Source organism: Ailuropoda melanoleuca, chromosome 3, assembly GCF_002007445.2.
Source record: "Ailuropoda melanoleuca isolate Jingjing chromosome 3, ASM200744v2, whole genome shotgun sequence".
NCBI classification, from domain to species: Eukaryota; Metazoa; Chordata; class Mammalia; order Carnivora; family Ursidae; genus Ailuropoda; species Ailuropoda melanoleuca.
The window spans coordinates 43,040,222-43,064,682 of NC_048220.1; the positions used below are offsets into that span (position 1 = coordinate 43,040,222).

The 24,461-nt window shown below is 35.5% G+C and overlaps 1 protein-coding gene across 1 annotated transcript in view; it reads left to right on the top strand.

Moving 5' to 3' along the window:
* RNF180 (ring finger protein 180) overlaps nucleotides 1-24,461 on the top strand; it is a 197,525-nt gene that overhangs the window by 31,855 nt on the left and 141,209 nt on the right. The window contains exons 4-5 of the mRNA XM_034655636.1: nucleotides 2,856-2,990; nucleotides 22,797-22,892. Coding sequence (XP_034511527.1) covers nucleotides 2,856-2,990; nucleotides 22,797-22,892 — 231 coding nt within the window. The remainder of the gene's footprint in view (nucleotides 1-2,855; nucleotides 2,991-22,796; nucleotides 22,893-24,461) is intronic.

The window sequence follows — 24,461 nt, forward strand, 5'->3', positions numbered from 1 at the left end:
TTTTTTTTTTTAAACTTTTCATTTTGAGATAGTTGTAGATCTCACTGTGAAATGTGAATTACAGATTCACGGAGAGCTCCTGTATACCCTTCAAACCATTTACTTTATTCAGATCTCACCAGTTACATGGAGTTTTTTGTGTGTATTTAGTTCTGAGCAGTTTATCACATGTAGAGATTGATATGAACACCAGTGCAGTCAGATTCAGAACTGTTCCATCACAAAGATCCCTTGAGCTACACCTAAGGGACCTTTTTGACATAATATGGGGCGTAGACCGTGTTCTGTAGGTTAGTATCTCTCAAAGTGTGGTCTTCGGATCACCCCAACAGTAACCTAGTGAGCTTGTTAAGTATGCTGCTTCCTACCATAGAAACATTGAACTAGAATCTCTGGGAGTGTGGTCTTGTGACCTACATTAAAATAAATTCCACCAGGTGCTGGGTATACCATGCTACTGGGGGATGACTTTGAGCTCAGATGTGAGTGATAAGAATGGCGCAGAGACCTGCGAAGAGGAGGTCTGGACAAGTCCCGTCTGACTGGAGCATGACACAAGTCACACATGTAATTTAAAAATTGTAGTAGTCAAAGTAAAAAGAAACAAGGGAAGTTAATTTTTATAAAATAGTTTACTTGACTCAGTATATTAAAAATATTTCAACATGAAATTAATGTAAAATGATTAATATTTAGCATTCTTTTTTTCCTACTCAGTATTCAAAATCCATGTGTAGTTAACACTTACTGCACTTCTCAGTTAAAAGTAGCCACATTTGAAGTGCTTAGTAATACATCTGACTAGTGGCTGCCACATAGGGTAGCACAGATCTAGACAGCAAATAGCCAGTACAAACAGCCTTGAAAGAGCTTCATTTAGAGATGCAGTTGACATCTGGAAGTTGAATTATTTCTCTAGAGCTTTGGAATAAGATAAAAAATTAGATGTATAGATTTTGAAATCTTTGGTATAGGACTTGCTACAGTGTAATTTTCAGCGAAAACTGATTAGACTCACCTACAAGATTTTTTCTAACTACATACTTGCACCCCAAGAAAGCATGGAAAAATGTTGACATGTGGGGGAAAGGGTAGAGAAATGGGGAGATGTATATGGATCTCAGGGAGAGGGGGAGATAGGCAGTTAGGGAGTTTCTCCATCATGGATTCTGATAGGACCCCTCCTTACAGTCCCCACTCTTGGCTGAGGGGGGAGATGAGGACATAAGACACTAAGAAGGATATAGAAAGGAGAAAGGAGGACCAAAGAGGAGAGGGTTTCAACAATGAAGAAAGACACATCAAGCAGGAGGAGATAGGACATTTGCAAATTAAGATGTTATTGAGATTATGGAGGACCTAGCTTAAATAGTCAAATGGACTGAGATAGGCTCTGACGATGTCTGTGGAGACAGAATTGGGATTGTTACCTGAAGGTCAGAGCTGGATGGGTTGCAAGAGGGGCATGCTGTGCCCTCCCAGGCAGGGTTCCTTAAGTCCTTTAAATGTGGTTAAGGTTCATTGGTGTTCCCTCTTTTATAGTCCTTACAGCTCTTGCAGTTTTGTCAATAATTTGTGTAATACATCTCTGTCCTCACCCTGACCATACTTTTAAAAATGCCCACTCCTAACTCCCTCTCCATCTCCAGAGAAGTTAAAATTTCTGTTTCTAGAAGTGGGGCCTAGGCATCATTTTTTTAAAGCTTCCCAAGCGATTGTAATGACCTCAGATAGGAAACTGTTGAGCTATATAGCACAGTGAGTACCTCTAAGACAGAAAGTAAGTGCTACTCAGCTTTTTACCCCCGGAGTTTGACTCAATGTGTGTCATTTTGTTAGCTGTCAGTAAATGTTGAACGAATGAAGGAAAAACGAAAGAGCTAACAAATGAGGAAATGCGGCCAGGAAATGCTCAGTAGACATTTCCTTTCTTTCTAATAAACAGTTACCGGGCAAGTTAATAAGGATCCCAAAATAGGGGGCGTATATTTATTAGTGTGAAACTCTTCTGCCAAAATGGTCTAACTTACATTATTTACATAAAATCTCAGGTATAAAAATAGACTACAAAATTGGTAGGGCTGTTCTCGAAGTCTTTTTGTTTGACTACATACACTACAAGATGCAGTATAGTAACTGTTCACTGAGTACGATATGCAAGAGAAATTACTGCATTCAGGACAAGGAATTTTTGTCATCAGTTTAAAGTAAATACTTCCCATTTTCACATAATTAACTACAACTCAATAAATTTTATTGTATTTCAAATTTAATGCTGTGGGTATTTAAAACTTCCTATTTAAAAGAGTATTTATAGTTCTTTGTTAGGACTTTTAAAAAAAATTTTTTTTTATTATGTTAGTCACCATACAGGACATGCCTGGTTTTTGATGTAAAGTTCCATGATTCATTAGTTGCGTATAAGACCCAGTGCACCATGCGATACGTGCCCTCCTTACTACCCATCACCAGCCTATCCCATTCCCCCACCCCCCTCCCCTCTGAAGCCCTCAGTTAAAGCCACTGCATTAACTTATTTAATTGACCCTTCAGCAGTTGCCTTTTATGACTTTCAGAGAAAGATGGAAAGAAATAGACATAAAATGTTATGCAAAAATAAGTTGGTAGTCACTAACAAAATGCATCAACATCATCATTAAATGGAATTTTCGATTCAGGACATAGTTTATTATAGAGAGCTGCTAGCCTAAGACCTGGTATCTAGTGGGTACCTCATCAACTGATGATTCTCTTTCTTCTGATCCGCATGTAGCTACTTTTGTGGTAAGGATTTAGAAAATCAAATTTAATCTGACACAGTTCAACATTTTAAAAATGTATTAATTTTTCCACAGACGAAAAGAAGTGAAGAATTAATAACTCAAAATCATAATCAAGAAGACATAAGTATTCTTTGTTGTTGGAAATGTAAAAAATGTATAGCAAGTTCTGGTTGTTTGATGAAATACCGTGAGAATCCAGTGATTACGGTGAGTACTGTGAACTCCCTCCAGTCTTCAAACACTTTTCTAGTATCTGAATGCCGTGAGCACACCCACAGGTGCGCACCTATCCTTTAACACTAGGCTTAGGATCTTTTGCCTTATTTTACTTTACCACTGAACACATTTCAAAGTGGTATTCAGAAGGCATCCCATCTTTCATGGCTTAAATTAATTGTACCCTTAGCTGCTAACATTAACATACCCTAAAAGTTTGAAGTGCAATATCAGAGATGTAGGTTGAAGATAATGGTCAGTCTCTTTTTCTTATCCCCACCATGAATGAACCTTAGTCATAATTAAGTTCAAGATCCTGTAACAAATGGAAAACCTATTGTTTCATATATATGTATAAATACATAGTATATATTTTTGTGTATGTTTGTACATATATGTATATATATGTGTGTGCATATGTATATGTATGTGTGTGTGTGTGTGTGTGTGTGTGTGTGNTCATATATATGTATAAATACATAGTATATATTTTTGTGTATGTTTGTACATATATGTATATATATGTGTGTGTATATGTATATGTATGTATGTATATGTGTGTGTGTGTATTTAGTATTAAATACGGACCTAGAAGAGGAAGTTCATGCATAATTTGAAAGTCAATAGGAAAACCTAAATAATATTTGAAAGCATTTAATTGGACATCCTGGTAAAAATGGTTTTTTTGTTGTTTTGTTTTTAAAAGATTTTATTTATTTGAGAGAGAGAGAGAGAGACGGAGCATGAGCTGAGGGAGAGGCAGAAGCAGACTCCTCACTGAGCAGGGAGCCCAGTGTGGGACTTGATCCCAGGACCCTGGGATCATGACCTGAGCTGAAGGCAGACACTTAAGCAACCGAACCTCCTAGGCACCCCAATAAATGGTTTTTAAACAACAAAAATAAAATCCCTAGAATTCTCTAAGAGCATTATGGAAGAGACAGTATGAGGGAAGTACAAACTAGATAGTAATCCATAGACTTTATAGGGAGTTTTCCTTTCAACAGAGTGGCTATAATCACCTGTCATTGTTTGTTTCCCCTTTTTTGAGAGATATTCAGGTTTTGTTTTTTGTTTGTTTGGTTGTTTTTTGAGGGTTTTTGTTTTGTTTTGTCTCAGCCATGTGTAATCATGATTATTTCCTCGCCACTCTAACAAATTAGCCAACTGGAACTGATAATAGTAGATAATTTTGGTTGCATACTTACTACATACCAGATACTTCTTAAAAACTGACGAAACATTTTCACTGACAGGAAAAAAAAACTTCATGCTAAGAGTATTTTGTTGGGTATTGTTTACGTAGAGTAAAAAAAAAATTAAGTGTACAACTTGATAAATTTTTTTAGTCCTTCCTGCTGTGAATCAAATGAAGGTATAAATGCCCATCACTCCAGAAGTTGTTTTGCCCCCTTCCAGCCAGTTCTCTCCTCTCCTCTTCTTTCTCTCTCATAGGACAATCATACTGATGTCTATCACCGTACACAAGTTTTGCCTGTCCTTCACCTTCATTCACATGGAAATATACAGCATACTCCTTGTACCTGACTTACTTTGCTTAGCATAATGTTTTAAAGATTCATTTATGTTTTGTATTTGTTGTTTTTTGGGGTTTTTTGTTTTGTTTTCACTGAGTAGTATGCCATTTATCATTTATGAATATACCACAGTTTATCAACTATTTTCTCTTTTTGGATATTTGAATTTGTAGTTCTGGGTTATTAACAAAACTGCTATCAATATTCTTGTAAAGGACTTTCTGTTTTTGTGTTTTGTTTTGTTTTTTTTTGGTATATATATATGTATACACACACACACACACACACACAAACACACCCACACCCCATAGGAATGAATTCTGAGGGCCCACGGAGTAGGTATTTTCTTAAATCTATCTACCAAATACTAGTATAACATGGCTATGTCAGGCATTGTTTCTAAAAGCTTTTCCAAATATTAATTAACTTTATAGGTATGCAAATCTCAGCTGTAATCCTAAAAGGCAGTAACTAAGCCTTCTCATGCCTGCCTTTTTCTGTCATGCAAAATCTAAATTAAGGAGCTTTCCAGAGTTCTGTTGGGAAGTCAGTCACAGTCCCTTTCATTCATGTTCCAAGCTGCATCTTCCTAAACTTCATTGGTCAGTATTCCTTCCTGAGTTGTTAGAGCAGGTATATTTTAATTTTTTTAGAAGCTGCTCCCAGTTCTCCAAAGTGAGTGTTAATTCGCAACAGCAGTGATAATTTCACTTGCTCTACATCTTTGTCAACACTTGTTCAGACTTTGTAATTTTAGCCATTCTGGTAGATATCATTATAGTTTTAATTTGTATTTCCCTACTGATTAATGATGTCAAATACCTTTGTATGTGTTTATTGGTTAAGCATTGTTTTAAATGTCTAATATTATTCCTTATAGTATAAGAATAGATTGTCTTAAGGAAGATAATCTCCACTTCATAGGTAAGGAAATTGAGGCACAGACAATTAAATAATTTGCCCCAGATCATACTTTTTTAAAGCAATGCAGCTAGAATTGGATCTGACATTGAAGGTCCAGAGCAAGTACTCTAAACTCCACCCTGTCTTTGCTCCCTTTTTTCCTCCCTCAGGATATCATGCAATTTCACACTTTCTCAGTGGAGTGGCTGATACTTTTATTTAGCCGCAGAACCCCAGTGATTAATTCATTTAATAGTTACTTAATGAGCAAGAAAATTTTAAGCACTACTTTAGAATGTATTGGCATGGGTTGTGGAAGAGAGCATGCAGAGTACCAGCAAACATTCTAGTTCTCCAGGAGCTTTATTTTATTTTTATTTTTTATTTATTTATTTAATTTTTTAGGAGGTTTAAACCTAGTTGAAAACTGGCTAAGGAGTGTATCCTGATTTGATAAGTACAGTAATAAAGGGATGTGAACCAACTGCTGCCTGGGCTAGTTTCGGAAGGCTTCCCAGGAGGACCAACACACACACACACACACACACACACACACACACACAACTTTAAATAGAATATGTAAACCATAAAATCCATCCATTGTAAGAATACCGTTTAATGATTCTTAGTAAATATTGGAGTTGGGCAACCATCCCTATAATACAGTTTTAAATCTTTCCATTATTCGAGAAAGTTTCCTTAGGCCCATTTGCCCTGCACTCATGCCCAGTCCCAGGTAGCCACTTACCTGCATTTTTGTCTCCATAGCTTCATATTTAAAATAAAATGTATATATTTTGATAGATATATACATAGTTATATACATATATATATATATAGCTGTTGTAGCTGTCTTAGAAGATAGATATATATAAAATAATTTATGTTAAATATATATAGAAATAAATCTATAATCAATGTTTGTATTTCTATAAAATTTTAAAGCATATGAATGTGAAATAAGACATACATATATAAAACCTACTAAAAACTAAGCTTCAGAATAAGTCAATATCATTGTTAAGTCTGAGAGGAAGGAGTCTGTAATCAGGGTTCCTGAGGGGGCTTCTAAAGTAGTGGTCATGTATTAATTGAACTGAGTAGTGGGTATATTGGTACTTGTTTGTCTTTCAATCTTTCTTTAAACTATAGAAATGCTTTACATTTTACAAATGGAAACAGTACATGAAAATTACTAACGATGAATAAAACATCTGTTTTAATTAAAGGAAACTAAAATACTGAATCTAAACATAATTTTATCAGATGCTATGCTAAAGAATGCTAAATTTATCACCCGTAAAATTATCTTTATTGCCTGTTAAACTAGCTCTACAGTTAAAACTACAAAAAATGAGTTTGCTTCCAAAAGTGTTGTGTTGTTTTAATTTCTGTAAGTGAAATCACACTGTAAGTGGGTCTTCTAGAGTTGTTGCTTTCCCTTAAATTGCCATCGTTAGTACAGTTCCCACTTATTCTCGCTTTGGTGCAGTATTTCGGCATATTAATATATCATTCCACCTTTGATAGACGTTGGAGTCTTACAGTGTTTTGCTCTTATAAACAGTGCTGTTACGATCTCCCTTGGACATACCTTGGCACACATGGGCAGGAGTGAATTTCTAAGAGTAAAGGCAGCAGCGTCCTAGGGCACGTGCTCAGCCTCCCTGGGCAGCACTAAGCTGTTTCCACTGACGATGCTCTGAGCAGTGGTTGAGCATTGCTGTCACCTCCCATCGTCACCAGCATTCACCATCTCATCTCTGAGGCTCTTTGTGTTTTCTGTAAAGTATCTTTTTTTCTTGCCCGTTTTTTAGTTGGTGGTTTTGCTTCGGTTTTTCAAAGTTTTTTTTTTTTTTATGTATTCTAAATACTAAGCCTTTGTTGGTTTTTCTACTGCAAATATCTTTGGCCAGTTTGTGTCACTTGTAATTTCACTCTTTGTGGTATTTTTAATGAACAGAAGTTCATCATGTCCTGTAGCTGAATTTATTAGTTATCTCCTTCATGTTTTGTACTTTTTGTTTAAGAAATTCTTCTCTGCGGAGGGGAAGATTTTTTCCTTTCCTTTTACTTCATACCAAAGTTGACATAAGCAAGTTCCCTTCTGTGTTCCTCTGAGCAACAGATTTTTTGCTTGTTCGCCCTTATACTGAGATTATAACCCAACTTTATGTAGGGGGCTCCCCTTAGAATCAATCTCCTTACCCTGAGCGAACCTCGGACTATGTCTCCTGTTTTCAGCACCCCAGGCAGACTTGATATGGCCCTCAGAACAATATAGAGGATCAGGAAACTGGGAAGACAGCAGGCTTGGCTTTTGACTCAAGGACCATATTTCTTTAGCCCTGTCCATGCCAGGAAATGGAGGTCTCACTCTCTGCTTTTTAGTGCCACAGAACTGGATACTGGGATCACAGTAACTTTTGCTGCAAAATAACCAAATACCTTCAAAACCAAGCTTACTAGAAGAAACAGCAAAGATACAGGCATCACTTCTGCTTATATAATACTGAGAAGCTATATCAGCTTGGTGGAAGCTAGGTCATCATGTGTGGAACTTGAGCTGTAAGGGAATCTGGGACATTTGAACTTAGCTTTCCAGCCCCTGCCATGTAGTGAGGTATGCAAGCAGGAATTTGGAATGGAATTTCAAGACAGTTTACAATGTCCACAGGGAGAAAAGGGGCTCCTACCCCACCCTTTAGGCCTGAGATACATGAAATATGAGCAAGAACCAAAATCAAAATAACAAAAACCCTAAAACCGTAAAAGTGAACTGACAGAAATACTTTCCATTTGTGAAATCTTGGCCAGTGACTAAGAATCGTGTCCTCAGTTTTAGTTTTTTAGTCCGTTTTGATACAGCTTTGGACATGTCAAGTTTATGTGGCCTGTGGAACGTCCCACTAGAGATTTCTAGGAGGCTGCTGATTCTAAGGATATGGGATTGAGAACAGAGATCTGAACTAAAAGTGTGAATTTGGGAGTCATCAGCATACAAGTAGAGAGTGCAACTATGACGGTACATGAGATCACCATGAGTATGAATAGAGTGAGAAAGAGGGCCTAGGAACATCGAAAGGATGGTTAGAAAAAACAAAGCACACACAATAGAAAAAAAGAGGAGCAAGAAAGGTAGGACTGAAAATCAGGATACAGTGTTACACATTTCGGTGGCTGGGTACCTCCTCGGAAGAGGGATTAGTTAATAGCACTGGGTATGGTGGGGAGATGTCGAAGACCAGACACTGGTTTCAGTGTACAGGTTGCACACTGCACAGTTCTGCAGGGTCCTGGTCTATGAAGGGTGCCCTCCAGATTTGTGTAGAATTGGCATACAAACTGGCCACATGCGGGGACCCTGCATGACAATAATGTGCATTGGCTTGAGCAAAGAGGAGGTCAAGGGGCGCCTGGGTGGCTCGGTCCTTAAGTGTCTGCCTTCAGCTCAGGGAGTGATTCCGGGAGTTCTGGGATCGAGCCTGCTTCTTCCTCTCCCACTCCCCCTGCTTGTGTTCCCTCTCTCGCTGGCTGTCTCTCTCTCTCTGTCAAACAAATAAATAAAATTAAAAAAAAAAAAAAGAGGGGGTTAAGGTTGATTGTAGTTGAGAGAGTTGCAGGCCAAGTACCAGGTTCTAGTAAGTTGAGGAAAATGGAGACTGAGGAATGGTCCAACACTTACTTTAAAGCATTATAATTATTGGGTTATGACTCATTTTCAGTTATAGACTGTGAGGTGTTTCATCTTTAAAACTCCATTGCCAGCACCAAGGTGGCCATGATATGACCACTGAATGTTGAACTGAGTATTGGATTATACACATCTTCCACCTTTTTTGGCTACATATTTTGCTCATTTTCTCTTTGACTTTATTAACCTGATGATACCTTTCTTTCAATGGCTATAATATTGAAATAAATCATACTTATATTGCTTATTTTTAAATATTTTTATGTTCTCTTTTGTTAGTGTCAGCATCTATTTATTTCATAGTCTTTCCACATGCTGTAGACTTAATGGTATCACTGCTACAAGTTCATGGTGAAGTTATTCCCCATTGTGTCTGTATTTGGAGATGGGTCTTTGGGAGGTAATTAAGGTTAAGTGATATGTTAAGGATAGGACCCTAACCTGAGATGACTGTGTCCTTATAAAGAAAAAGAGAGAGATCTCTCTTTCTGTCCACCTGTGCGGTCTCAGTGAGAAGGCGGCCATCTGCAAGCTAAGAAGAGAGGTCTTATCGGTATCTGAGCATGCTGCCACTTTGATCTCAGATTTGTAGCCTCCGGAACTGTGAGGAATGTCTTCTGTTTAAGCCACACAGGCAATGGTATTTCAGCCCAAGCTGACTAAGACACAACAAACACTTCCTGTAATAGACACTGGAAATTCAAACAAGAGCAGAAGAGAAATGCCCTGTCATTGCAAAGCTTTTGGGATAGTGGTCGATCGTAAATATTAATTTACTGGCCATGTAAATGGCAAAAAGGGAAAGTATAGGGAGCCATAAGAACAGGATATAGATGGGATTTGAACTACTTGTCACAGGAAGGCTTGTCTGAGGAAGGGACTTATGTGGAGATATGGTGGATGAGTAGTGAGAATGTGGATATCCGTGGAACTAGAAGATTTCCAAGATCGGAGTTCAGAGATCAAGAGGGAGTTTGGCAACATTTGAAGCTAGGAAGAAAGGTATTAGTTAGATCATTTATGGTCTTGTAAACCAAAGTAAGGACTTCGATCTTTATTCTAAGAGCTGAGAAGTTACTGAAAAGTGATATGATCATTGAATTTTAAAAAGATTATTTTGGCTGTTGTGTGGAGTGAATTTTTAGAAAGTTGACAAGGTTGAATGTGGGGAGACCTTAAGTGAGGCTTTCAATAATTTTTGCATTCATTCTGACCTTTTGAGTAAAGTTTTCACCCTGAGGTACCTTCTCAGAGTATAAATAGACAAAAAAAGGCAGTGTAATAGAATTTGGTTCCTTTATATTTGTAACACTTCAATTAATAATGTAAATGACATGTTTGTTACCCAGTCTTTTTCTTGCTATGTTTATAGCCCTCTAGTTAAATGTATTGTTCACTCACTTTTAATGAATTAGCTGAAGGAGTATTAATGCTAACATAGGAAGTGCCACATGTTAAACGTCTTTCAAAATATCATATAATATTAAATTGTCTATGTCAACTTTTTACATTAAACCTATCTGCTTAATTAAAAATCTTAAATCATTTAATGATATAAAGATAATGCATAAAATTTGTAATTTTAAAATTAAATGAAGTTCTCCCTATGCATAGCAACCAGACACATTCCCTACCCTTAAAGAACAAACAAAATAACAATGCCTTAGCTCCCCCTGCTGCTTGAACGAATTATTTCATTTACAAAATATTTTACCAGTATTTCTGTGACAGCATTAAGTGAAATTGGCTGTTATTTTCTCCTTCTTCTCTTCCTTCTTCCCCCATGTAAAAATTTGAGACATCAAAAAAATGTCTAGTAAGGTTTTTTTAAAGTCTTAATAATACATTTCTTGTAATTTTCAGTTTGATTTTTTTCCAAAGGAGATAACCTCTCATGCCATTACTTTAAAGGTTTTAAATTCCTAAAATCAGGTTGCTTTCCATTGTAGTCCTTTATCTTAAATACATCTGTTAAAACTTGTCTTCTCACATACATTTGTGATTTTTAAAAATTAGGTGACTGTAGACTTATAAACTTAATAGTGTGATGTGTCCTACTTTACCTTTTAAACTATATTGGAAGTAAATATCATGAAGACTATATGTATTTTCTAAGACTGTGTGTAAGTACAGATAAAGTCCTTTTGGCAGTCTCATTTATAATTGAGGCTCCTTTGTTGACGCTGGCTGTCTTTGTTTGCTATATCTAAGTTTCCTGAAGAAAAAACAGAACACTGTACATTCTTCACCCAGCTTTTCACATTCCTCTCACCTGTTTCAGTTGCTATAATTGATTTTCCTCTTCTTCTGTTGACATAAAACTATGCTTTATTTAATAAAACTTGCTTTATTACTACTGTAACCTTGGACAAGTTACTTAAAAGTTTCTTAATTTCTCTTGTCTCAGTTTCCTTGTCTGTAAAATAGTAAAAATCCTTAAAACAGTGCCTGGGCATAGTAAGCACAGTATAAATGTTAGTGAGCTAGTGAAAGTAAGTACCTTCTAAAATATCCTCCACCTACCTAGAACTATGACTCCGGTTTATTCTCACAAGAATGTTCAAGAACCATCTCTGCTGGGGCACCTGGGTGGCTCAGTCGTTAAGCGTCTGCCTTAGGCTCAGGGCATGATCCCAGCGTTCTGGGATCAAGCCCCACATCAGGCTCATCCACTAGGAGCCTGCTTCTTCTTCTCCCACTCCCCCTGCTTGTGTTCCCTCTCTCGCTGGCTGTCTCTATCTCTGTCAAATGAATAAATAAAAAATCTTTAAAAAAAAATCTCTACAATTTATAGTCGATGATGGTTTCTTAGTTATCATGGTCAATCTTATTAAATATCATGATCACTTTATATGATTAAATAAAGTGAAGGAGTATGCACAGTGAAATAACAAAATGAGGTAATCAATGTAAGCTACCCAGCATGGTCCCTGGCATGTTCGTGTGTGTGTGTGTGTGTGTGTGTGTGTATGTATATATATATATATATATACACATATATATGTATATATATGCAACCCATTGCCATTAACTTACTTTGACATTAATAGGCTACTGTTCTTAGTACCAATGTAGAAATATTTACTTAGTTCATATATAGTTAAAAAGTCAGAGAAAGTTTTGGATCTAATAACGAAATAAAGATAACTTTTTTTGTGCATTCCAGTTTGTATTCTCGATAACAGTCTTTTAAGGAACTTGTCCCAGTCAGACTAATCTCAGTAAAGGGCAGCTCCTAATGTAAGGCGATAATGTGTATGAGGCCAGATGTTGGTGAGATTAATTCTATTCTGCAAAAACGTTATCCGTTCCTTCATTTTGTTTCTAAGGCAGAGTATTTAGGTAAAGTTAAACTGCTTATTTTTATTGAGTCATTTTCAGTAAGTTTCCAAAAGTTCTTTAACAGATTTGTATAGTCCGCTTAAATTTGTTATGATGAGCTTTGACTCATGTATGACCAAATTGTTAAAAATTCATATTTTTAAGGGAATTTTTTCTAAGAACACACGTATTAAAAACAAGCACACTTGAGGTTGAATCATGTTGTTGTATGCTTTCTTATTACTACTGAATATTACTACATTATATGGATCCTGTGGTGGTTTATCCATTGTAGGGATGTCACAGTTGTTTTGGAAGTTTAGGATGTTTGCAGTTTTAAGCTGTAAGAAGGTTGTTATGAATATTTGTGTACAAATCTTTATGTGGACATATATTTTCATTTCTCTTGGTTATTACCAGGAACTGCTAGTTATGGTAAGTGTAGGCATTGCTTTTTAAGAGACTGACAAACGGTTTCTTAAATGACTATACCATTTTGCTTTTGCACTGGCAGTGTATGAAATTTTCGGTTGCTCTTTGTCAGTACGGATATTGCTAGGGGTTTTTTTTTTTCCCTTCTCCTCCTCTTCCTCATCTTCCTCTTTTTCTTCTTTATGAACTTTTAAAATAAATGTACAGTAGAATTCATTGCGGTTTGAATTTGCATTTCTCCAGTGACTAACGATGTTCTTTTTTTCATGTGATTTTGAACATTAGTATGTCTCCCTCTGTGAGGTGTCTGTTAAAATCTTGTGCTCATTTTTAGAACTGTGGTTGTTTTCTTATTTAGTTGTAAGAGGGTTGTTTTTTTGTTTTTTTTAAATATATACGGGCTAAAAATTTCTTGTTAGATGCAGGTTTTGTGAATTTTCTTCCAGTCTGTGGTTTGTGTTTTTATTTCCTTAGTGATACCTTTCAAACAGTTGATTGTTTTATTTATTTATTTATTTTTTTTTAGGAATAGAATATTTTGTTTTTATTATTTATTTATTTTTTATTATGTTATGCTAGTCACCATACAGTACATCATTAGCTTTTCATGTAGTGTTCCATGATTCATTGTTTGCGTATAACACCCAGTGCTCCATGCAATACGTGCCCTCCTTACCACCCTTTACCGGGCTAGCCCAACCCCCCATACCCCCTCCTTTCTAAACCCTCAGATACAAGCAGGGGAAGTGGCAGGCAGAGGGAGAAGCAGGCTCCCCGCTGAGCCAGGAGTCTGATGCGGGGCTTGATCCCAGGACCTTAGTATCATGACCTGAGCCACCCAGGTGTCCCCAGTTGATTGTTTTAATTTTTAGGAAATCCACCTTATCATTTTTTGTTCTTTATGGATTGTGTTTTTCTGTTCCAAGGATACATTTCCTCTCACAGGGTTTTCTCCTATGTTTTCTTCTAGACACTTTGTACTTAGCGCTTTTACTTTTTAGGATTCAGATCCATTTTCAGTTATTTTTATGTACTGTGTATGGTAAACATCAAGGTTTTTTGTTTGGGGTTTTTTGGTTTTCTTTTAGTGTCATATGGTTATCCATTTGTTCCATCACCAATTATTGAAAAGTATATATTTTCTCATTACCTTGGCATATTTACCAAAAATTAATTGACTGTGTACACAGGTCTACTTCTGGACTCTGTTCCGTTGATCTAATAAGTGTTGAAATTAGATAGTGTATGGCCTCCACCTTTCTTCTTCTGTTGCAGAATTTCTTGGGGTGTTTTAGGTCATTTTGCATTTTCACATAAATTTTGTAATCTATCAATTTCTACAAAAAAACCTGCTGAGATTTTGAGTGGGATTGTGGTGAATCTGTAAATTAATCTGGGAAGAACTGTTATCTTAAAAACCTGATATATACCTTGGTTTAATTAGGTCTTCTTTAATTTCTTTGTGTAGTGTTCTATAGTTTTCAGTGGACAGGTCTTAAGTATATTGCATTAAATTTATACCTGACGAGGTCATATTTTTGGATGCTTTTCAAAGTGATATTTTAAACATTTTTGCTTTCCCATTATTTGTTGTTAATGTACAGAAATGTGATACACAGAAATTTGTATATTGACATTGTACACTAAAATTATGCAAATTTCTTAATTTAAACAGCCTTTTTGGTGAATCCCATAGTATTTTCTTCATGTTATGTGGACTGTGAATAAAAACATTACATTATTCTTTTTTAAAAATTGTGCTAAAATATACCTAATGTAAAATTTACTACTGGTGATATTTAGTACATTTACAGTGTTGCACAGCCATCACCACTGTCTAATTCCAGGACATTTTCACCCTCCCAAGAGGAAAGCTCATACTCATTAAGCTGTCACTCTCTGTTTACCCTTCCCCCAAAGCCCAAGCAACTACTGATCTGCTTTATGTCTATAGATGCTCTGGACTCTGGATTTTTTACATAAATGCAGTGATACATTGTGTAGCTTTCTGTGTCTGCCTTCTTTTACCCAGCATAATGTTTTCAAGGTTTATCCGTGTTATAGCATGTATCACTATGTCTTTCTCTTTTTCACTTATGTTTTCTTNTACCCAGCATAATGTTTTCAAGGTTTATCCGTGTTATAGCATGTATCACTATGTCTTTCTCTTTTTCACTTACGTTTTCTTTATTTTTTTTTCTTTTTTATTAGCCATCCTAGTGGATGAGAAGTTGTATCTTGTTTTGTTTATTTTTAATCTGTGTGTCTCTTTCCTTTTTCTTTGGCATGCTCTGCTGCCTTGGACCATCAGTACAGTGTGGTATAGAAACAGTGAGAATGAAATGTATATGTGTGCCGCATCTTTATCCAGTCATCTATTAGTCAACACTTAGATTGCTTCCATATCTTGGCTATTATTAGTAAGGCTGCAATAAACATAAATGTGTATCTGTCTTTCCAAAGTAGTGTTTTCACTGTTTTTTGGAGAGGGGCAGGTAAATTACCCATTAGCGGAATTATTGGATCATATGGTATTTCTATTTTAATTTTTTAAAGAGTCTCCATACTGTTTTCCACAGTGACTGTATCAATTTATATTCCCACCAACAGTGCTCACAGAGTACTTTTTTTTTCCACATCCTTGTCAACACCTGTTATTTCTTGAGCTTTTTATTTTAGCCCTTCTGATAGATACAAGGTGATACCTCATTGTGGTTTTGATTTATGTTTTTCTGATGATTACTGATGTTGAACATCTTTTCAGGGGTCTTTTGACCATCTAGAAAAATTTCTGTTTGTGATTTATGCCCATTTTTTCCATTGGATTGTTTTTGGGTGTTTTTTTTTGGTGTGGAGTTATGTAAGTTCTTTATATATTTTAGATAGTAGCCCCTTATAGGATATATCATTTGCAAATATCTTCTCCCATTTGGTAGGTTGCCTTTTGGTTTTATTGATGCTTTCCTTTGCTTGTACAAAAGCTTTTCACTTTGCCGTAGTTCCAATAGTTTATTTTTTGTTTTTGTTTCCCTTGCTTTAAGAGACAGATCTAGAAAAACATTGCTACAGCCAATGTCAAAGAAATTACTGCTCATGTATTCTTCCAGGATTTTTGTGGTTTTAGGTATCATATTTATGTCTTTAATACATTTTGAGGGTTTTTTGTGTGTATGGTGTTACAGTGTGGTCAAGTTTCATTCTTTTGCATGTAACTGTCCTGTTTTCCCAGAACTGTTTATTGAAGAGAGTGATGAGATCTTACCATTTGCCACAACATGGATGCGCCTAGAGGGTATTATGTTAAGTAAAATAACTCAGACTGAGAAGGACTAATACCATATGATTTCTTTCATTTGTGGAATTTTAAAAAATGAGCAAACCAAAAGCAGAATCAGACCCATAAATCCAGAAAACAAACTGGTGTTTGCCAAAGGGAAGGGGTTGGCAGGATGGGCAAAATGGGTGAAGGGGAGTGGAAGATACAGGATTCCAATTCTGGAATGAATAAGTCATAGGGATAAAAGGTGCAACATAGGGAATATGTTGTATGGTGACAGATAATAGCTACACTTAAGGTGAGTATAGCATAACATATAAACTTGTCCAATCACTGTGTATATATCTGAAACTAATAAAACATTGTTGACACACAATAATCAAATAATCAGCTATAATCAAATATAACTATAATGTCAACTGTAATCAAATAAAAACAGGAAAAAAAATTCTAGACCCAGAACTATAACCAGAAAGAGCAGGAGCACTGAGAAACTCAAGGGGGGAGACATCCACAGATCAACACCACTTATGACAGAAACTCAGTAAGAATACAGAACATTTAGGCAACACAGTTGACATTTGTGAAACATTTTACCCAACAACAGAAAAGGTATTCGTTTAAAGTGCACATATAATATTCTCCAGGATATACCATTTGTTAGACCATTATTTAGATTTGAAAGAAGTGAAGTAATATCAGATGTGTTCTCTAACTACAATGAAATTAAATTAGAAAATAATAGCAGAAAATTACCTGAAACATCCCCAAGTATTTGCAGATTAAAAAACATACTTCTACAGCACTTAAGGTCAAAGAAATCACAAAAGAAATTAGAAAATAACTGAAACTGAGTAAAAAGGTAAACACACATACCAAATTCTGTAGGATACAGATAAAGCAGGGCTCACAAGAAACTTGAGTATAAATACTTATATTTGAAAAAAGAAAGGTTTAAAATCAGTAACGTAAGCTTCCTACTTGGGGAGGAAGTAAGAAGAGCAAATTAAATCTGAAGTGAGCAAAAGGAAGGAAACACATATCAGAAATTAATAAAAGTGAAAATAGAATGAAATTGAAAGATACATTTATTTTTTTAATGGATAACCTTATTTATTTACAAAGCTAAGCATTTTTTATTATGTCCAATTAGCCACCATATAGTACATTAGTTTTTGCTGAGTGTTCAACGATATATGAGTTGTGTATAACACCCAGTGGTGATGAGCACTGGGTGTTACAGGAAAGATAAATTTTCTTAAATACTAATGAAATTAATATGTCACTAACTAGAGTGAACAAGAAAATACAGGTAACATACAAATGACCATATTAGGGAAGAGACATCATTACAGCAGCAGTGACTTTAAAAGAATATTGACTTGGGGGGGTGATTGGAGGACACCTGGGTGGCTCAGTCAGTTAAGCAACCAACTCTTGATTTTGGCTCAGGTCATTATCTCAGTGTGGTGAGATCGAGCCCCACGTCAGGCTCTACATTGAGTGTGAAGCCTGCTTAAGATTCTCTTTCCAGGGCACCTCAGTGGCTCAGTTTGTTGAGCATCTGCCTTCGGCTCAGGTAATGATCCCAGAGTCCTGGAATCCTAGGGTCCTGAGATCCCAAGATCCTGAGATCAAGCCCTGAATAGGCTCCCTGCTTAGTGGGCAGCCTGCGTCTCCCTCTGTTTCTGCCCCTTTCCATGCTCTCTCTCATGTGCTCTATCTCAAATAAATATAAATCTTAAAAAAAAAAAAAACCTTTTTCCCCCTCTTCCTCTGCCTCTCCCCTGCTTGCACACTTTCTCTCTCAAAAATGAATGAATGAATGAATGAATGAATGAATGAATAATAACAATGTAGTGGGAAAATTTCGTGAAAAAAATCAGCAACCTAGATGAAATAAAACTTCCAAAAGATACAAATTATTTAAATGAATCAAGAAGAAATGGACTATATGCACAGAACTAAATCAATTAAATAAGCTGAATTTTAAATGAAAACCTGTCCACCTCCAAAAAACAAAAAACAAACAAAAAAACAACTCCAGGCACAGATGTCTTTTTTGGTGAACTGTTTCAGATAACTAAGGAAGATACAAATACTACACAAATTCTTTCAGAAAATTATGTAGGATGGAACACTTGCCAACTCATTTAATGAGGCCAGTATTATAATGACGTTTTTTAAAAAGATATTACTAGAAAAGACATCCGCAAATCAACACCACTTATGAAGATAGTATCAAAAAAAATCTTTGATGAAATATTGGTAAAATTTAGTAATATATTATCATATATGTAGAAAATTCTAAGGAATTCACAAAAAGGAACCAAGGAGTGAATTTAATATGTTTGCAGACTATAAGGTCACTATGCTAATTCAGCTCTATTTAAACTAGCCACGGAAGACTGCAGCAAGCAACTTGTAAAATACCAATTATAGCTGCATCAAAAAACATGAACAATTTAGGAATAAATTGTGCACATTATGTATAAGACCGGTCTATTGAAAACTACAAAATACTGTTAACAGAATTAGGGAAGATATAGTAGTGTATATCTCAGGAGTAAAAATTGGTTTAGCATTAAAAACTAATCAATGTAATTCAATATATTAATAGAATACAGAAGAAAAAAATGAACATTCTGATAAATGTGGAACAAGTATTTGATAAAACTCAATACCCGCTCATGATAAAAACTCAGAAAATGGAGAAGGAAACTTTCTTAACCTGATAAAGGACATCTAGGGCATGAAAGGGCATAAAAAACCTACAGCTAAATTCACAGTCAGTGATGAAAGACACATCTTTTACTCTGTGAGAACAGGATGTCTTCTTCGTTTTCATCATTTCTAAAAATTTTAAAAACTATTAAACTTTTTTAAATTTACATTTTATTTTTTATCTGAGCATAGTTGACAAGTAATGGTACATTTTTCATTTCAGATAGTTTTTATCTCTAGATATACCATTTGTTTTGTGTTACTTTAAGACTCTCCTGTTTTTGTTTTACTTTTAATACTCAAATATATTTATAATAGCTGAATTAATGTCTTTATCTGCTTATTCAGTCATTTTCACCTTTTTCTGGGTATATTTCTATTGATCAGTTTTTTTTCTTGGTTATGGGTCATTTTTGCTTTGTACATATTTCATACCTTTTGGTAGGTTGGACAGTTAGAGTTAATACTATTGAGTGTCTGAATATTACTGTCTTGTTTTAAAGGGTGTTTTAGCAGGCATGTAAGTTACTAGTGATTGAATTTCATCTTTTACAGTAAGGTTTATGTTTAAGCTTTTGTAGGGTTGCTTTTTAGTAGCCTTTACTCTAGGGCTAATTTAGCTCTCCTCTTAAGGCAGGACTCTTCTGGAATCTCCTAAATACTTGAGATGTCCACTGAGATCTTTCTACTCTAGCTAATGGGAGTATGAACATCTTCCCCACTTGCTGTGAGCCCTGCGCCAATGGTTTAGTTTACAGCTCATTAGCAGATGTCTTTTCCTTGGTAAATTTCTTTATCGGTTCTCTTATGTCTCCTGCAACATGTGTCCCTACTGGTATTCAACCAAAGATTTAGAGGAATCTTTATGCAATTATCTGGAACTTTTTCTGTTTGTAGGCTTCTCCTTGTCAATACATGTCCTATAAACTCTAGCTATTTAGCCTTTATTTACTTTAATCTTCATTTTATTAACAAGGGTGCTATGTTCTTGGGTTCCTCCTCCCTACATCGAGATCCTGAGAGTTCCCTAGGGCAGAAATCAAGGGTGATTTTTAGGCTCACCTTATTTATGTTTATTCTCTCAGGGATCACAGTCCCGCAGTTCTTCTGTCCAACATCTTAAAACAATTTTTTAATATATTTTACTTAATGTTATCTATTATAATGCTTAGAGCATGTCCAATACCACTTCTGCATTGCCAGAATCAGAAGTAATCAGTTTATTTTATTTTTACTTGAATCAATTTTCAAATAAAATTTTAATTATATAAATATAATTTAATATATTCTCCCATTAAAGCGATAATGAGAAAGTTGAAGTTTCCTTTTAGTGACTCCTAATCTTGTTCTTTCTTCCTTCAAATCTAACCAATGTTGTCAACTTGAAACATGGCCTCTTAGGTACTTTTTCTATTTATGTTTATTTGTTTCCTTAGAAAAGTTGCAATACTGCTTATTTTTAGGCTCTCTATGCTTTTAATAGCATAGCTCAGAGTGCATTTCTCTCTCTTTCACTTGACTTTTTAAAAACAACAAACAGTATATAGTAGAGGTGTATCTTAGTACAAACAAATCTAGCTCACGTTCTTTACATGTTGTACTATTTTCAGCAAGAATAGAGATTGATCCTCAATAGCTCATCCTCTGGACTTGCTGCAAATGGATTCCGTTTTTTCTAGGCATTTCCAGCTACCCTGGGATGTTGCCCTATTTCTCTCTTCCTGAAGTACACCTCTCGCCTGGAGACAGACGGATATCCATTCCACCCCTGATAGTTACCCAGGGCCTTTTTTGTTTCTGGTTTTCACCACTTTGATATAGACCATTCTTTGCGGTGTTCTCATCTATTATGTACTTGGAACTTGGATACATTGTGCTGCTGTTTCCTCATTGATCTTTCAGAGGCTTCTCATAATTTCTGGTTCACTGAAATCTCCCCATCTATATTTTCTAGTGCAGTTCTTGGTTACTTTTTATAATTGTCTTTGATAGGTTCTTTGTTTTGAGAAGGAGGATAGACTAGAATATGTACTCACTTTACAATCTTGAAACCAGTAGTTACTTCCCTCTGCCTGAATTTTTCCTTCTTTGATTTTATGAGAATCTAAAATAAAATAAACTTTTGTATGTCTGCCTGACACTCTTGTGAGGGCACACGTATTAGGGAGCAGTAAGATGATTGAGTTAGAGACTGTTCCTAGTATCTCCTCCTCTCTTCCTGACTTCACTTCCATTCAATAATACCTTCTTCATTTTGACATGGACTGGCCTGGCCCTTTCTTATTATTCTTATTATTCTTATTCTCATTATTCACATGGTAAATTGCATTCTGTTAGCCAGATTTAGAATTCAGGCATCATTAATAAAATTATAAAGTTTCTCTTTGTCCACTATAAACCCTTCTCAGTGGACTTTGTATTTGCCTTTGAAATATTTTCAACCTGTGTTGTTGATTTTTAAAACATTAGAAATGGAAAATTTTCAGACCTTTTAACAAAAGTATTTTTTTCTCCATTACAATCCTGAATTTGGCTTAGCACTATTGTTATAATACATAAAATACAGTTGTGTACAGTATGAAATAATGAATTGTGGTCTAACATATAACAATAGCTCATGTGCCTTTCCCATTTTAATTAATTTGTGATTTTTTGGGGAGCCTGACAGAAATTAGATAAAGATGGTTTCTTTTTAGATCTTTCTGACATGTAAATAAATCATCTGAAACTTTTCTTGTATATTGGGCCACCATTTAGTATCTTAAGATGTATTCATGGAAGAGAAAGTGATATAGGGCCCAGAGGAACCAACTTGGGAAATTAAACCTAGAAATTCTGGGTGATCTTGGTTCCAAGTCACAATCTAATGTAGATTATTCAGCAAAACGTTCTTAAAGAGATTCTGTCTTGTTTCATTCTTATCATCGTGAATACAGGCTTAGCAGGTATGTTTGGTAATTTCCTGATACATTTTGTTAATGTAATTATAGTATCTAATAGCACCACTGCTGGGGAAATCTAAAAAGCATTGTGCCTTGGCAACTTGGAAAAGCTACTTCGGTGGAAAAATCTCATCCTGGGAATGGGTATGTGGACAGAAGCCTACTCTTCCCTGTTCTGCTCAAGAAACTCTTTTCTGCCATCATAGAATGAAATTTTGTATACCCAGAAGGGATCTCAGCAATTATCTAGAGGTGTGTTACAGGTGAAGAAACTGAGACCCAGAAAGCTAAAGGTAAATTGGACTTAAGGTTTACTAAGGTGCTAGAGAGTCCTGTACTCCATGCTGACCTGCCCTGCATTTTTCCGATATGTATGTAGTTTTACCTGCGTATCACATTTATTCCTACACATCTGTTTCAGTAAGCCAAAAGTATATCTCTCTGAAACTTTTTGTTCTAATGCAGCTGAAATTCAGTTTTCCAGTTGCCTGCACAATTCTCCTTCTCCCCCATCCTCATATACTTTTCTTGAGTATCTCGAGATTATATAGCAACTTCTTTATTCCATCATTAGTGGAGTCCAGATGGATTCAGGGATTAAAGACTGTCATGAATTAAAGTTGTCATGAATGGCATTATTTTTTCCTCACACATAGAAATTGAGTAAGGTGCCAGATTTGTCTGTCGAGTGACTTTTTGCTAAATTTTAAATTTAATTTGATGAAATCAATGAAATGGAGGCTTTTTTTTCCTTTTTTTTTTTTTTTTAACTCACAAGCGGTTATTCCCTGAAAGTTTTTTTTTCTTTGTGGGTTTGTTTTGGGGATGGGAATGAGAAGAGGAGAGCAGTGTATATTTTCTCCCTAGCTAAGCTGAATTTACATTTCTGTGTTTTATTCAAATATGAAATTTGTTAAATAAATCTGGAAGTGATAATGACTAATATCATGCATTTTGATTCAACAGGATAGACATGATTCTGCTGATGATCAAAGTATTTGTCATGTGTGGCACATGGATATAGAAGCTCTTCCAGAATGGATAAACTGCCTGATTCAAAAAGTAAGTTCCTTAGTTTTGGGTAAAGTTAGGAATTTACTACTTTCAGGATTTTTTGTTCTCATTCTAGAGCTATTTTACTTGAATGCACTGTTTAAAGAGATAAGAAACTGTCTGTAACTCTTGATTACACCTACTGGCTTCTTCGTTATTACTGGAGTTTTCCTGGTACTTTTCCATCTCAGACTTTAAAACATGGTATTTCCCCTTCCTTGATTGCTTTTTCCACAGTTATTTACTGCTTCCCTTATTTCCATATATCTTTATTCACAATGGGGCGTTGCCTGTGCGAACTCTCAATTGCCCTCTACTCCACTGTTAACTCTCTTCACGCTTCCTTTTTCCCTTCTCTGATTTATATAGCTATTGATATTTTACATACACACACATACAATATGTAATATATAGTATGTATAGTATAGTAATATATATCTATATGCATGAGCATGTATGATAGACATAAATATGCACTTACATACACACACACATGCCCGTGCCACACACACTTACCCTCATATAGATACAGTGTACCCATCTTGTTAATTGTCTAACTCTCCTACTAGAATAAAACCTTAGAAGTTTTTCTCTTTTGTTTATTACTGTATCCCCAGCACCTAGAACAATGCCTACTGAGTAAATGAAATATCCTATATCATTCATGTCTGCATACGTGTATAAAATAAACTGGATAATTTATGACTCTCAGTGGTACAATCAAAATCAAAGTACCGCATTTTAAGCTCCTTAATGAAATATTATAAGAGCAGGAACTCACCTTGTTAACAGTATGGTATTATTATTTCTCACGTTTTGAAACACGTATTAGAAAAGTGTAAGGAATATGATTTTTGAAAAAAAATGTAGTTGCCATTCTCCACTGACTTCTTTATTGTTAAAAAATAACATTTGATAGATATCCTCTGCATTCATTCTCACATTGTAATGATTTCCTGGGAACATGCCAGTGCGCTGGTTTTAACTGTCCTGAACTTTACAAAATGTATGAGGGCGCTGCAGATATTCCACTATCTCTGTTGAAAAAAATAATATTAAGCCAGCTCATTATTAATTTTGCACTTGAATATAGAAAATGCATTCTTGTGTATGCAACCAATATCTTTTGGTTGTATGTAAAAAGGCAGGAAGAGCTTTATTCTGTTGGTTGGGTGAAGTTCCCTCCCACAGTGTTTGGTATGCAAGAAGGGTATCAAAACAGACACTTTTCTGTGAGATTTTACTTGCAAATTAAGCTCTGTAGACTGATTTGCTTCCTGGTTCCATAGTGTATTTTTCTTTTCATTAGTTCGCACTGTATCCATATTCAACGTATTGTTTAAGAGACTCTTTTAGAATGCTTAGGAGTATTGTTGGGATGGGCGTGATGTGCAATAAGTTATCATTCTAGAACTTTGGAGTTGCTTATCTCTATTTATTAGAAGGCTTGTTTCCCTTTACTGTTCTGTCTACCAATCAGAAAACAGAAAGCTAGCCTTTTCTGTGGCATAGAAAACTTTCATGTGGTTGGCTTTAAAGAAAAATACAACTCACATTCTCTTTGATTACTTTACAATG